Raw genomic sequence first — 14,285 nt, 5'->3', positions numbered from 1 at the left:
CAGTGGTCCATGAATTAAAAGAGACCTTCTGTTCCATCACAAGGAGACAAAGTTTGAACTCATCCGGGCACTAGTCTAGGAAGCTCCATGTGGTATCCCAGCAAATCCAGATTCAAAGCTGGCTATTTCTTGAGCTGGCCTAAAGGAAATAGAGGTAATAGGACAGGCTGATTGTCTAGTCAATGTGAATTGCCACAAAGACAGGATGACCTCAGTAAAACCCACATTTCTTTAATGCAAGGGAAGAAGGGGAAATGTTTCCCATGGGTGTCAAGGAACCAGAGTCTCGGGGATTTTGCAATGTGTTACCACTGGCATACTCTTGATATCATCTGATGGATGGGGGTGCAAACATGATAGAGATTGGTAAAGATATGGGAATGTTACCTTCCACCTTGCATGTGCCACTGTTGATATTTTAAATCAATTGCAAATTAGAAAGCCAGCCATCTAATCAGACATTCAGAAAATTACTACATGAGGAACAAAAAGTTGATTGCTTAGAAACCATATCAGAACAATGCTTAGTTGTTTGCAAGGTTAAGACTTTTTTTATCCTATTAGTGTTCCTACATTCTTTTTACAAATTTTACAATAACAATAAAGAGATTTTTTTATTTACTTTTATTTACTTATTTATCAAATTTATATAGCCACCCATCTCACCAAAAGTGACTTACTGGGTGCAAATACATCATTCACAATGTTTTCAGTAACCATGAAATATTTTGCCAAAGAATTTCCCTTTGTTTTGTTTTTTTTATTTTTATTTTTCAAGCTGCCATTCCCTATTTCTCAAAATACAAATATTTAGTGTCTATGACTGATGTGGCTTTGAATTACAAATCACCCAATCAAATTTCCAATATTAAGGATGGTTCTCCCATGCATGATACATTTGTATCCACTTCCACTCTTCTTCTGCCCAGCATGATTGCAACTGCTTCTTGAGGTCAAGCACACATAACATGAATAAATAAAGCATTCACACTTTATAGACAGGTTAATTTCCAATTGCTCATAAATGGTGAAAAGGGGAAGGAAAAGTCCATTGGTTATTCAGTTCTATACCATATGTATAAAATAAGGCCCAGTGAATTTACATCTCAGTATTGCATCCTCTGTGACGATAGTGTTCCTATTGGACATTGGAACTAAACAGGTCCACGCCAGAGCCCAGGTAGGTATTGAATGAGCAGAGGTCATCTCTGTGATGGTGCTGTGCTCTACGGGATTACATTTTTACCATAATTCAAAGAGTGGAGAAAGATTCATGAATCTTCAAAGCAAATGTGTTGAGTTTTTACAGCAAGCAGTAGTCCACATGTCTAATGATGCACATTTTTCTTTATAAAAAGTTCACTCTGTCAAATATTTAGTCAAATACGAGCCTTTTAGTTTTCTTCTCCAAAAAAGGCAAACAGGACAACAGTACTTGAATCTCAATCATGATAAGAAGCATGTGACAATGGTGGCCCCAAAATGTGACTTAAGCAACTTTAGTTGGAAGTAATTTTGCCCAAATTTATTTGAAATAATCCAAACTTGATTCCCAACAAATGTGAGAAGGAATGAAGTATAAAATTGTGTTCCATATATTTATATCAAGGCAGGGCCCATTCACTCCCAAGAATCTGACTTCCAAGTCAACATGTTTGAAACACAGTCAAATGCATAAGTCTTCTTCAATGGAGAAAAATAATGTGGAAATGCAAGATTCAGTGTGAAAGAACTTCAAGAATAATTGGCTCTCCAAGTTGGTGATGTTAGAATGACGGAATCAAAAGTCTTATTTGTCCATCAGCTACCAGGTATCCGTCTGTATTATATATCTTCTCTCTTATTGTTTTAGCTATGATACTTTTCCAAGGCTTGGGTAGTCTCCTTTGGCAACCCATCATCACTGCTATTATTATTTGTGAGGAATATTTAGATTTAAAAAAAACTCTTATGGTCTCGCAAATTCATTATTCCAACAGCATCGGCCACCCGAAGTTATTTATTTAAGCACCGTGTTGGATTATTTTCGGTGAGGTGCAGGTACACCCTTAGCTTTGTCGAAGTGGGTGCCACATGGATATAGGTTTTCTCAAGGTAGCCAACATTTGATTCCAGTGAGTGATGCCCATGCCTCCTGCAGCCGGGCCTATGACAACATGGCCAATATTTTCAGCTCTCCCATCTTCACAGCATTGTGCGACCGTCACCCGAAGAGACAGCTCCTGTAAAGGCATAAATTAGGATTAGAATCTTTGATGGCGCACATTGGAATTGTGCTACCTTCAATTGACAAACTACACCTAGTTATGCAGATTAGTTTAAATAACAGTAATGCAATTGGAAGATTGAAAGTTGGGGAACTTGTCCAGAGTCACAAAGCTTGCACATTTCCCCCTTTTCAACACTTCTGCAATGCTGCGCACTGTCCTCATTCCTGTGCTCCATCATCCCTTTGAGCCTTCGATCGAATGTCATTCTGGTGCTCCATTATCCCATGGGTACAAAAACTAGCAGCCAACAGATACCCCACTTTTCTGCTTTTTGTGATGAGAGGGGAAAATACTAAAAATTCCCAGTTGGCCACTGTGCTAGGGGAGTGGCAAGGGCATCCCTCAGAGCAATAGGAGAGGGTGGAGTTGGGCAATGCAACATATGACTGTGTTGTGATAGCAGATGGCAGGGGGGAGGTTCCTGGAACTTGGTGCTGAACTTTCCCACCAATGGGACATGAATTGGCCCATAGCTCTAAAGGAAATGCTGCATATTCACAGTTGGCACTTTTGGCACAGTTTATCCCTTCAGCTTTTCAAGAGCCATGAAAGCCCCACAACATCATGGGAAATGTGTTTCTGCTAGTATGTTTCTATTTTCTCCTAAGCCGTTCACTGCAATCATACAGTGGACAACCAACCATGAGTCTATGATCTTGTACCTAAAGAGCTCCGCTGAGCATCTTCTCAGAAGTCACTGTTGTGGTAATCAGACTAACTGGGTTAGTTTAATTCAAATGTTTAGTTTAATATTTTTTTTTTGCTTTATATGCTGAATCTGATCACTTGATTCCAAAGCCAAAAGATTATCTCTCCAAAAGATTGGTCACCTGTGATTTAAATAGCCTCTCAATGTACAATCCCGATTTCTGGCATTTGGAGGACGTTTAAGACATATCAGGAACAAGGACAGAAAGGAAAAGAAAGGGGAGGGGAGGGAAAGGAGAGGAGAAGGGGAGGGGAGGAGAAGGAGATGTGAGGGAGAAGGAGAGGAAAGGGGAGGAGGAGGAGAGAAAAGGGGAAGGAAGGAAAAGGAGAGGGAGAAGGGAGGGGAAGGGGAGGAGAGGGGAAGGAGAGGGAGAGGGGGAGGAGAGGCAGAAGGAGAAGAGTGGGAGAAGGAGAGAGGAGAGGGAGAGGAGAGGGGAGGGAAGGAGAAGGAGACGAAAGGCTGATGTGGAAAAATGCATTTAAAAATGAAGATGTGCAGGGTTTCAACTACTGCATCAGAGAAGTAAAAGACATTTGTCTGAACAAGTCAAATTTTAGAAGCTTCATCTTGGGTGAATTTCTTACACCACTTCTAAATGTGTCTTTAAATGTAAATCCTATTTGGGAAATGTTTTGCTGATCTGATGTAGACTGAAGTGTATGACCTCAACCTTTCAATAGCAATTAGCAACTGCATTTTTATTCTAAGTTAGTCTTTGCTCTGTTTGCAAATGAATCAGTAATAGGTCTTCAGGCAACCTGCAGATTTATGTATAATATTTTTTATCATTGTTCCCATTCTGTTTTTTTGTGAACGCTTGTTCCAGAAGCTTTATCCTATCTCTTCTGATCATCTCATCTTCAAGAAAAAGTGGGATAACGAGAAAGTAAGCAATTTTTTTTGGTTATTGTGATATCCCATCCTTTTACTTGTCTCCATGCTGCTGCTGAATAAGCTTCCTCATACAGTGACTTCTCTTTGAAGATTATTCTTTTAGCTAGGGTTCATTAGATTCCAACACAAAAGCTTTTGAATGGCTGAAAAGCAAAGGGGGTTATATATTCAGCCTACCAAATGACATGCTGATTGGTTTATATCTCCCATGTCGGTTTTTTCCCTGCAGAATTTAATCTGAAAGCCTCTGCTTTTATGCCAAATCCTTCTAGACAGAATCTATTCCCCATCAAGAAAAACTTGTGAAATCACCAGGATTAAGACTGCAGAATTGAATGCTGCAAGCCTACTCTGTTTCAGTTTTTTTTTACATTTGCTAGGTAATATTTTGGTCTGAATTTATCCCAGTGCCCTAATCTGGGGCACCCTGCAACAGTCTGTGATGCCTTTAAAACCTAGCTTCAGTTCACATGATCACTAGCACAAACAGTTCAGTGTAAGGTACAGCATAAACTGCCCTGTTATTTATATCTGCCAAAATCCCCCAAAGGTCTATGTTTGTTGACAAAAGTACTATTTATTTACAGACTGTCAAAAGTAAATGTATTTATTCAGTAAATTTATATGGCTGCCCAACTCACACACAGTAACTCTGGGCAGCATACAGCAATAAAAGGCCACAATTTAACACACATCCCCATTCACCCAAGTCACCTTTTAACATTTTTGCTCCATTTTGTAGTTGAGCAGTTTGTTCCAATGATCAGGCTTTAATTGCAATAAAAGCACAGTCATGTACCATAAGCCTAACAGATGGGACAGGCCTATTAAATTCTGCTCTTGTCCTCAAACTCTGAAGCACACGCAAAGAGGGAGCCACTATTTCAAGTTCTGTGGCCAATGACAACCGTTCTGTTTAAGCAGTCTGTGGCTGATGTAAGTCTTGCAGGATATGCTTACATGTAAAATAGTTATATCGACGTGCCAAAAGTTGACTTATGATCATACACCATACACCTGACTCAGCAGAAGCTGAAATGAGAAAATGCACAGCTACCTAGCTGAGCACATTAGAGCGTGTACAAGGTCCCAGATTCAATCCTTGGCATCTCTAGCTGAAAGCATCTCAAGGGCTGTGGGGAAAAAAACAACTGCTTGAGTCACTGCAGACAATCCTGACTGGAATGACTCAGGACCAGTTCAGCTGTAGAGTCACACGCAGATGTGAACCACCAAATCAATATCAATCCAGCTAGAGACTTTAGTAAATAATCCAGTCAAGTTATAGATCACAGCAAGAACTGAATATGGATCCTTCGATACCACGTGCACAATAGCACCTAACATCCCAGGAATGCTTTGGCTAGAGATAGATGCCAAAACCACCAGTGTGTTGCTGCACTGTACATGCTTTAGTGTCTATAGCAGTGTAGAGGTTCATTGGAGGGCACCAGGTACATCATTTGAACCAGAGAGCTCTTACCTGCAGGACAATTGCTGGCACTGAAAAAATCATGGCCTCATTAAACACTGGGTTTGTGTCATCTCTCTTTGCTGCAGTTTTTTTCTTGCTGATCTTCCTCCCATCTTGCAGCAAGTACACTTTGACAAAAGGATCTGAAGGAAGAGTAAGAAGATGATCCCTATTCTAAAGAAATGGTTTCACACCATGCGTATTTTATGTTGGAAACTCTGTAACAACTTAAGTGGGTGCAGTTTCTGCTACTACGTTCCACCTCCTGTCATTTTTATTCTGGACATCAAGGATGAATGGAAAGTATGCTACCACATGACAAAAATATGTATCACCTTATGGTCATACTTTAAAGCATTATAATCAGAATCTTCAGGGTAGAATGGGTTAACTTTTACAAACACACTTGCTGACCAAAATCAGAAGAAATTAACTGATCATTTCCTAATTTCTTCAAAGACAGTAACCTCCTACAGATTTTCAATTTCTGCTAATGGCTATTTAAGTAGCTTAATGCTTAAGATGAGACATTCCAAAATATACAATGGCTGTCCTGCTATGATCACTTTCTGGAAAAGACCATAGAAACTTGGCAATACAGTGCAAAGGTCTCTCAGCCAATCTCCAATATTCTCTGCCTTGAACCTTATATTATTGGAAAAAATCAATTATACATCTATAATTTAGATTTAGCAAATGTTAAAAGTTAAGATCATGGAAGGTGGGGGGGGGGGACTATTATTATTTAATTCTGCCTGATGACCGATGAGGGAGAAATGAGATTTTTCAGTCACTGTTTGTTCCCTTCTGTTCTGACCTAGGCTTCCTGATACAGAAAAAAGGCACAATGTTAAGTCCAAAAACTCTCTTTTTATTTCACAGGCTGATAGGGATAAGGCTGATAAGCACCCACCTTTATCTTCTTTGAAAATGCTGCCAAAGACTTAATTGGCAATTAGTTTGGCAAGGCCACACAGAGCAGAGAGTCCAAACGTATTTTCAGAAGGTAAACTGACCACTATGAACCAAGTTGCTTCCTGCAAAGGCTCATATGCCTTTGCTCCTCCTGTACGTTGTATGGGATGGGCCAATCACCTGCAAACCTTGCTCCCGAGTCGTCCCTTCTGTTTTAACTGCTCTTGCCTTCTGGCAGCTCTGCGCCTGTGCATACTGGGAACAGGGGAAATCTGTTCCTCTGCCTTGCTGCTGTCTGACTCTGGAGGCTCCCGAGGCACCACATACCTCCCAGATGGCCCTGGTCCCCTCTCTGCCTCCGACACAGAGCCCTCATCCGAGCCTTCCCCAGACTCCAGGACTGGCTCATGTTCCTCCCCAACCTCCTCACTGTCAGACTCTGCTGCAAGCTCCGCAGGCCATTGGCAGACCACAAACACCTTTGGCCCTACAAAACTGCTTTAGAGAACAGGGGCACACTCCAGGGGTGGGTTCCAGCAGGCACTACTGCCGGTTCATTCGTGTGTGCACTGTGCACACGTGTGCTTGATATGCACTGTGTGCACATATGCAGTGCAATCAAAAACAAGCAAAAACAAGATGGCGGCAGCTATGGTGCTGGCCAGAGAACCAGTTGTGGGGAATGGCAGGCTTGGGTCGCTGCCGGTTCCAGCAACCCAGGCCACCAAACCACTACCAGTCCGAACTGGTAGGAACCCACCACTGCTACACGCCATCCTTTCTGCTTTTCAAAGCTTTTACTGAGTGGTTGGAATGAATTTCAGTCTCAGAATGTGGGTAGCAGAGGTGGATCATTCACTGCATTTAGAAATAAAGTCGTCTGCTACCAGCATACAGAAATCAGAATTCTTCCACTCATCCTAAGGATTTAGTAGAGCTTATCATAGTTTTACATTGATCAATACTTTTATAATACCAAGAATGTATTACAGACATTAGTATGTGTGTCACTTTTTCCACTCCCTGGTTTTGTAGCAGAACTAAATCTTTAAGGAAAATACAATTGCAACACATTATTATTCCAACTCAACTTGCAAGAGAACCAGGTTGTACTCTCAATCATTGCTGACCCATCCACTGAAGGCTGAGGCATCATGCTCATAATTTATCCAGCACTGGGAGAGAGGGTGGAGGAAGGGCAAAGAAGGATCCTACTGACCTGCAGTCATTTTTCCATTAGCCCACACAAGATTCTTGGCTTTAACCACAACTACAGTCAATCGCTCTGCTGTGGGTAAATAGCTAAGACACAGCAGGATTTCACACACCGAATCAGTTGCCTATAAATAAAAAACAGAGGAACATTCATTATTCAATATTCTACCAGCCTTGCAAAGGAGCTAATGGCATAATCTATTTTCTTCTCTCCTGAGTCCCAGGATGAGGAATACATTAAAATGCCACCAGAAAAGGTGCCCTAAAAACTGAAGTTTGGTATTTGGAATCACCTAGAGACACGATGGCCAACCTATGGTACATGTGCCACAGGTGGCATGCAGAGCCCTCTCTGCAGGCACACCAGCCATCGCCCCAGCCCAGTTCACTGTGCATGTGTGCATACCTCCCGCCAGCCAGCTGCCAAGGAACATGCGCATGCACAGGGGGCATGCATGGTGGGGTGCTCGCATTGCATTTTGGGGGTTCGTGCGGTGTTCCAATGCCCCATTTTGGCTTCCAGGTTGACGCAGGAGGCTTCCAGGCCCAAAACAGGCCACGAGGTGCTGCACCAGCCCCCCCATCCTATTTTGGGCGTGGAAAGTGGGGGCATGCACGCATGCACCGGGGGCAGGAAAATCATGGGGGAGTCACACAGGCATGCATGAGGGGATTGTGGGAGGTTGCACATGCATGTGCGGGGATGGGGCCCACGCAGGTGCACACACACACGCATAGCATTATGGGTGCGTGCATGCTTTCAGCACGCAACAACAAAAAGGTTCGCCATCACGGATCTAGAGAGTTACCAAGAGGCTGAAGAGGCTCCCCTAAATACTTCTGTTTCATTTAATCCTTAGAAATCTATTTTGCCTAGTCCTCCTGCAACTACAAGCTCAACCAAGGAGCTGACAAGTGAGAAGAATAGCTGTGTTGGACTAACAGTATGGAGATTTTCCTGCACTGCTCTTGGGACCAGTGATTCATTTTTAGAGAACAATGACAGAACGGGAGACTCGGAGATTCTTGCCTGAAGGAAGGCATGACATATTGAGATACAGCAAGTTATTTTGGCTCCCGAGGTAGGAAAATCTTGCAAGGGCCTTTTCCCTTGCATGATAGCACAATAGTAACAAACCCAGCAAAGATCCTAAATGATAGGCCTTCCTTCCAGGACCCCAAATCAGTGTGCAGTAGTAGGATGGACCATAAGAATACTCTTACCTTATTCATGTCTTGCAGATAAAGCCAGGCATTGAAAGGCCGGACAAAGATACCCAAGTCGGACAATTTCAACTCAGCCACACCAGTGCTGATGTTTCTCTCATCCTCATCAATGCCAAAAACAGAGAATCTCAAGCTGTTTTCCTCCAACGTGGAAGGATCCAAGGGAATGGAAAACTTCTCATCAAAGAAGACCGAGTAAGCACTTCTTTGAATCTGTATAGAGAAAGAGAATGCAGTAGAAGAGGTTTAAACATATTCAAGTTTAAAAAGCCACCCATGGCTAGGGAGATGAAGCTGTCACAATAGCAATAGCAAAAGCATTTAGACTTATACGTATACCAGTTCACAATGTTTTACAGCCCTCTCTAAGCGGTTTACAGGGTCAGCCTATTGCTCCTAACAATCTAGGTCCACATTTTACTGACCTCGGAAGGATGGAAGGCTGAGTCAACCTTGAACCTTGAGAATCAAACAGCCAAACTGCTGGCAGCCGCAGAAGTAGCCTGTAGTACTACATTCTAACATTGTGCCACCATGAATATTATTAGTAACCACTTAATATATCAGAAAACCTAAATGAAATTGAGCTATCCAAAACGATAACTGACAATGAGTAAAGGATGTTTTATCTTGGTGCAAATTGTTTTATTTCATTTTCATTTCATACAGTCACATATACTGTGCATGATTGGGGCCATATAACATTGAGCAATAAACACAGCCTTCCTTGTATTCCCCAAAATACAAAACCAATATAACACTTCAACCCTCCATACACCCTTTCTTTCTCCCCCTCCAACTTTCCTTACTCCCCTCCAACATTCCCCTCTCCTACTTCCCTCTCCCTCTAACACTCCTTTCTCCCTCTCCCTTCCATCTCGCCCTCCTTCCAATCCCCTCTCCCTCCCTCTCTACCCCTCCCTCTTCTTTCCCTCTGCTCCTCACTTCGGTGTATTTCTACTGTCCATCGATATATTCAGCTTCTTATTTTTATACTAAAATTAAAGAAAAAGCAACAGTATACAGTGCTATCATGTTGTTTTAAAAACTGGCACAAACTATATTTCCCCCCCCCCCCCCCCCCCCCCCCCCCCCCCCCCCCCCCCCCCCCCCTCCCAACCCACCTCCCTTCCCCCTCCCATTCCCAGCCCGTACCCGATATAGCCTTTATCAAACACGGCCTTAAATGTATTACAACCAAGTAAGTTAGGAAAAAGAAAAAAAAAGAAAAAAAATACATTGAACTCAGCTTCTTACCATTACCCTAACTTAAGCAGTTTGCATTGTTAATTGATTGATTACCTGCAAGATTTCCCCAAAAGTTATTTACTGATTCAACTTATCCTGTACTCTTCTCCAGCTAGGGGCCTTATCTCTTTATCTAAATATCTATCTATTTCCACACCCTTAATTTTGTATGGATGTTTTATCTTATTATGCGTCTTGTTCCCTGACCTGAAGACTCCCCCCAAAGACAAAATTTTTTTAAAAAAAACTTTTTATTTTTTATAAAATGTCAAATCAATGTGTGAACAGTGCGGTATCTGGGCACCATACATTCCAATACAAACAAAACTAATCAGATTAAACATAATTATTACATTCAATCAGCTTGTGAGATTCCCATAACAATACACATCTATATTAGGTTACAGTCTGTCATTATTCAATTATTCCACCTATTTTCATTATTACTTTCATTTCATCCAATAAAAAAGTAATACATTAATATTCCCTTTATTTGTTTCTCTTACTCTAGCTTTTAATCATATCACCCTTTATTTTTTTTAAAAAACATTTTCTTTCTTATCTGTCTAATCATGTCATCTGCCTACAAAAGAGAAAAAAAAAGAATAAAGAGGGAGATAGGGAAAGACAATTGGGAACCACAACACTGAACAGAGATCATCCTTCCCTCAACTCTAGCCTGCTTCATACTTTAATTGCTATACTTTAAAGGAAAAAGGGGTAAAGGAAAAAAAACAAGTCAAAACAAGAATAAATCAAAGAAGAAGAAATATATCATCACCCACCACTTCGATACTGCAATTGCTATGCCTTTGGGGGGGGGGGCTTGTCTCCCCCATTCCCCCAAAGTGAACTTTAATAAACAAAAGTCATGAATGGCACTAGCAGAAATCTATACAGGCATGGGAGACTAGGGTCTGTTCTTTATCCCTACAAAGAGCAGTGATATTGTTTAAACGAGACTACCAATGCAATGATCCCCTGATTCTAAATTGCAGGTTTTCCGCAGTGCAGTGCAAGGTGCTCTATAGGACACTTATATCCTGCTCTAATGAGAAACATGCTATTGCAGAATGAAGGGAGAGAGGGAAATCACAGTCCATTTTCCAGCAACAGCACATTTGGACTGCTCTTCAAATACAGCATGGCCCACAAAAGAGTCCCAAGGAGTGCTAAAAGAGACCAGGGCAGAAGACACCGAATCAACCCTCTGCTGCAGTGGGGTAAAATGAAAGATCTATGTGCAGGTTCGGAGCCACAATTGCTATAACATATGGAGCAATGTGAATGCTATGAAATCACAATTGCCAGAGGCCAGCAAAGGAGATTCCTCAGAAACCCCAGCTCTCAGAAATGCTAATGTACTACACTAGAAAAGGTTCGGTGGTGATTTACTGTTGCAAGTTCTTCAAATGGCTTTTGAGGCCACATTACTTGAAGGACCATTTTTCCCAAGTATCGTATATCTACCTAACTACTGGATCAGGGAGACAGGGTAAGGAGATCCATCCAGTGCCACCTTCAAAGGGGTCTTCCCTGTGGTGGCTCCGCCTGGGGAATGTCATACCTGCAAAGATAAGATTGGCCCCCATCTTGATACTATTTTGAAAGGCCCTGAAGACATGGCTTTGTCGACAGACTTGGGACCCCAGGGTGATATGGAGCCCATCAAATGGTTTGATTGTTGTCACTTGGAGGATGAGGTTCAGAGGTGGGTTGCTCCCGGTTTGGCCTGGTTTGGGCAAACAGGTAGTGGTGGTGGTGGGAGGCTCTGCCACCCCGCCCGCATGCTTCTGCGCATGCACAGAAGCATTGCACGAGCGAGTGAGCGCATGCGTACGAGCGAATTGGTAGTAAAAAAAAAAGAAACCCATCACTGATGGGGATTCATAATTATTATGTATTCAGAATCTTGCTAGCACATGTGCTAATACTCTGATTGTCCTAAAGATGACCATTGTGTTCTCCCTTGTTCGTATTTTGCCCCTGTGATAATCCAGAGAAGCTGAAAGCCTGACTAAGGTGAAGAGATGGGTATTGCTATTTGCTCATGGGACCTTAACCCCCTGCAAACAGCAGGTGCAAGGAGTTGATTCCAACCAGGTTCCCCTTTTGAAGGCAGCACTGGCAGTAGAGTTCTCTATTCAGATTGCCCAGTTGTATGGGTAGACAGCAGCTGCATCATTAAAATTCTGGGAAATTCAGCAGGCAGAATTTTCAGTATCTTGAGGTGGACAACAGGGAGAACAGAACAGATCTGGTTTGACATTAGCCTTAAAAGTGGTAAAACCCTGTTTTGCTACCATTCCGACCCACAAGAATCCTAAAAAAAAAAAAAAACAGTGATGAGAGATTTTCATGTATTTATGCAAGATCTTCTCCTTCAGCTGTGCTCTTTCATTCCAGAAGCTCTTGTTTTCATTTTACAGTTCTTTAATTGGTTGTAAGTTACAATACAATACAAGCAGAGTTGGAAGAGACCTTGTAGATCTTCTAGTCCAACCCCCTGCCTAGGCAGGAAACCTATACCGTTTCAGACAAATGGCTATCCAACATCTTCTTAAAGACTTCCAGTGTTGGGGCATTCACAACTTCTGGAGGCAATCTGTTCCACTGATTAATTGTTCTAACTGTCAGGAAAGTTCTCCTCAGTTCTAAGTTGTTCGCCTTCTATGAATTATATTTTTCTGGCTGCATATTCCTGCATATCAGGATTCTTGATTCCAACTCAGTATTAATATGAATAAAAATTTAATCTTCCATAAAGCTAAATTAGATGTGATAGAGATAGAAACATAGAAAACTGATAGCAGAAAAAGACCAGTTCACCGACAAAAGGGCGCCCGACTAAACTGCGGTGAGAAAACCACGAGTTCTAAAGTGTGCCGACGAATGAGCGCTGAAGCGCAGGGACAACAGCGTGGCGACAGAAGCGCGCTGTAAACCTAACCCTAACCCTTACCTTAACTTAAATCGCGCTTCTGTCGGTGTGCTGTTGTCGCCGCGTTGATGGCGTCACGGTTTTAGTGCCGCGGTTTTGTCAGCACGCTTTTGTCATGCATGCATTTGTCGGGTCACGAAAAAGACTAGTGGTCCATCAAGTCTGCTGTTTGAGGGTTTGGGCTGACTATTGCTTCAGGAAGTTGGTTCCAAGCTTCCAATATTCTTTCTGTGGAGTAATACTTTCTAACATTACTTTTGAACATCTCTCCTGTCAGTTTGTGGTTATGCCTCCGTTTTCTGGATTTTAACTTAATATTGAAAACACTGCCTTCTAGAGCCTCATTCGCACCCTTAATATTTAAAGGTTTCAATCATGCTCCCCCTTTCCCTCCAAGCTTCACATGTTCAGTTCCTCCAATCTCTCCTGATAAATTTTGTCCCTCAGAATTTGCACCATTTTTGTTGCCCATCTTTGGACTCATTCAATCTTATCAATATCTTTTTTTTTTAAGGGAAGACCCACAATCTCTCCAGAAATCCTTTTTCTTTGCATAAGGAAAAAGGGTCCGTGACGAGAAAACTAAGTAGCTCCCCTCAGCATTATTCCCACAAATTAAATAACCTCCAATCTTTGTATTAACTAAGGTGGAGGAAAATGTCAGGCATAGTATAACAGGGACATATGCAACCAATTAAATATAATGAGCAAGTACAGACATTGGTATTTTGCTAGCACCAGAGGCCCCCACTGCTGTTTCTCCAAAAAGAAAAAAAAGGGAGCATATTGCAGAGATATCCATCTTATTTAGCTTCTCCTACTCTAAGAAAAAGGGCCTCTATACATGGATAGGGAACTTCGTTGCTCTTTCTGCTACAGTCCTGGATCCTACCTCAGCAACAGCCTGGGATAGCAATTAGTGTTGGATTGTGGAGACCCAGATTCAAATCCCTATGTCAGCCCTATGAAATCCACTGGGTATGATCTTAGTCTAACTGCTCCAGTAGGGAATATGGGCTGAATAAAAGATGGAGAGTTCTGGAATTAGGGCTTGGGAGAAAAGATGGGACTAAATGTTACACATAAAGATTCCCTCTCATATATGTGCTAGTTGTTCCCAACTCTAGGGGGGTGCTCACCTCTGTTTCAAAGCCGAAGAGCCAGCGCTGTCTGAAGACATCTCCCTGGTCATGTGGCTGGCATGACTAAACACTGAAGGCACATGGAACACTGTTACCTTCCCACTAAAGGTGGTTCCTATTTTTCTACTTGCATTTTTTATGTGCTTTCGAACTGCTAAGTTGTCAGAAAAATGTTACAAATAGAACACAACAAATTTCAACAGGATCACAGTACATTATAATCTGTAAACATGTCTCAGAGAAAGAGACA

General features: G+C 42.0%; 1 protein-coding gene across 1 annotated transcript in view; it reads right to left on the bottom strand.

Annotated features, from left to right (window-relative positions):
• Nucleotides 1-1,309: 1,309 nt before the first annotated feature.
• Nucleotides 1,310-14,285, bottom strand: part of SYT12 (synaptotagmin 12) — a 30,759-nt gene continuing 17,783 nt past the window's right edge. The window contains exons 4-7 of the mRNA XM_032225894.1: nucleotides 8,702-8,917; nucleotides 7,482-7,602; nucleotides 5,357-5,490; nucleotides 1,310-2,222 (exon numbers count right to left, since the gene is read on the bottom strand). Of these exons, the coding sequence (XP_032081785.1) occupies nucleotides 2,049-2,222; nucleotides 5,357-5,490; nucleotides 7,482-7,602; nucleotides 8,702-8,917 (645 nt within the window). The 3' untranslated portion in view covers nucleotides 1,310-2,048. The remainder of the gene's footprint in view (nucleotides 2,223-5,356; nucleotides 5,491-7,481; nucleotides 7,603-8,701; nucleotides 8,918-14,285) is intronic.

The sequence above is a fragment of the Thamnophis elegans genome, chromosome 1 (genome assembly GCF_009769535.1).
Source record: "Thamnophis elegans isolate rThaEle1 chromosome 1, rThaEle1.pri, whole genome shotgun sequence".
Lineage (NCBI taxonomy): Eukaryota > Metazoa > Chordata > Lepidosauria > Squamata > Colubridae > Thamnophis > Thamnophis elegans.
Note: the sequence above shows the minus strand (reverse complement) of the source record. Positions and strands in the feature narration are given on the sequence as shown.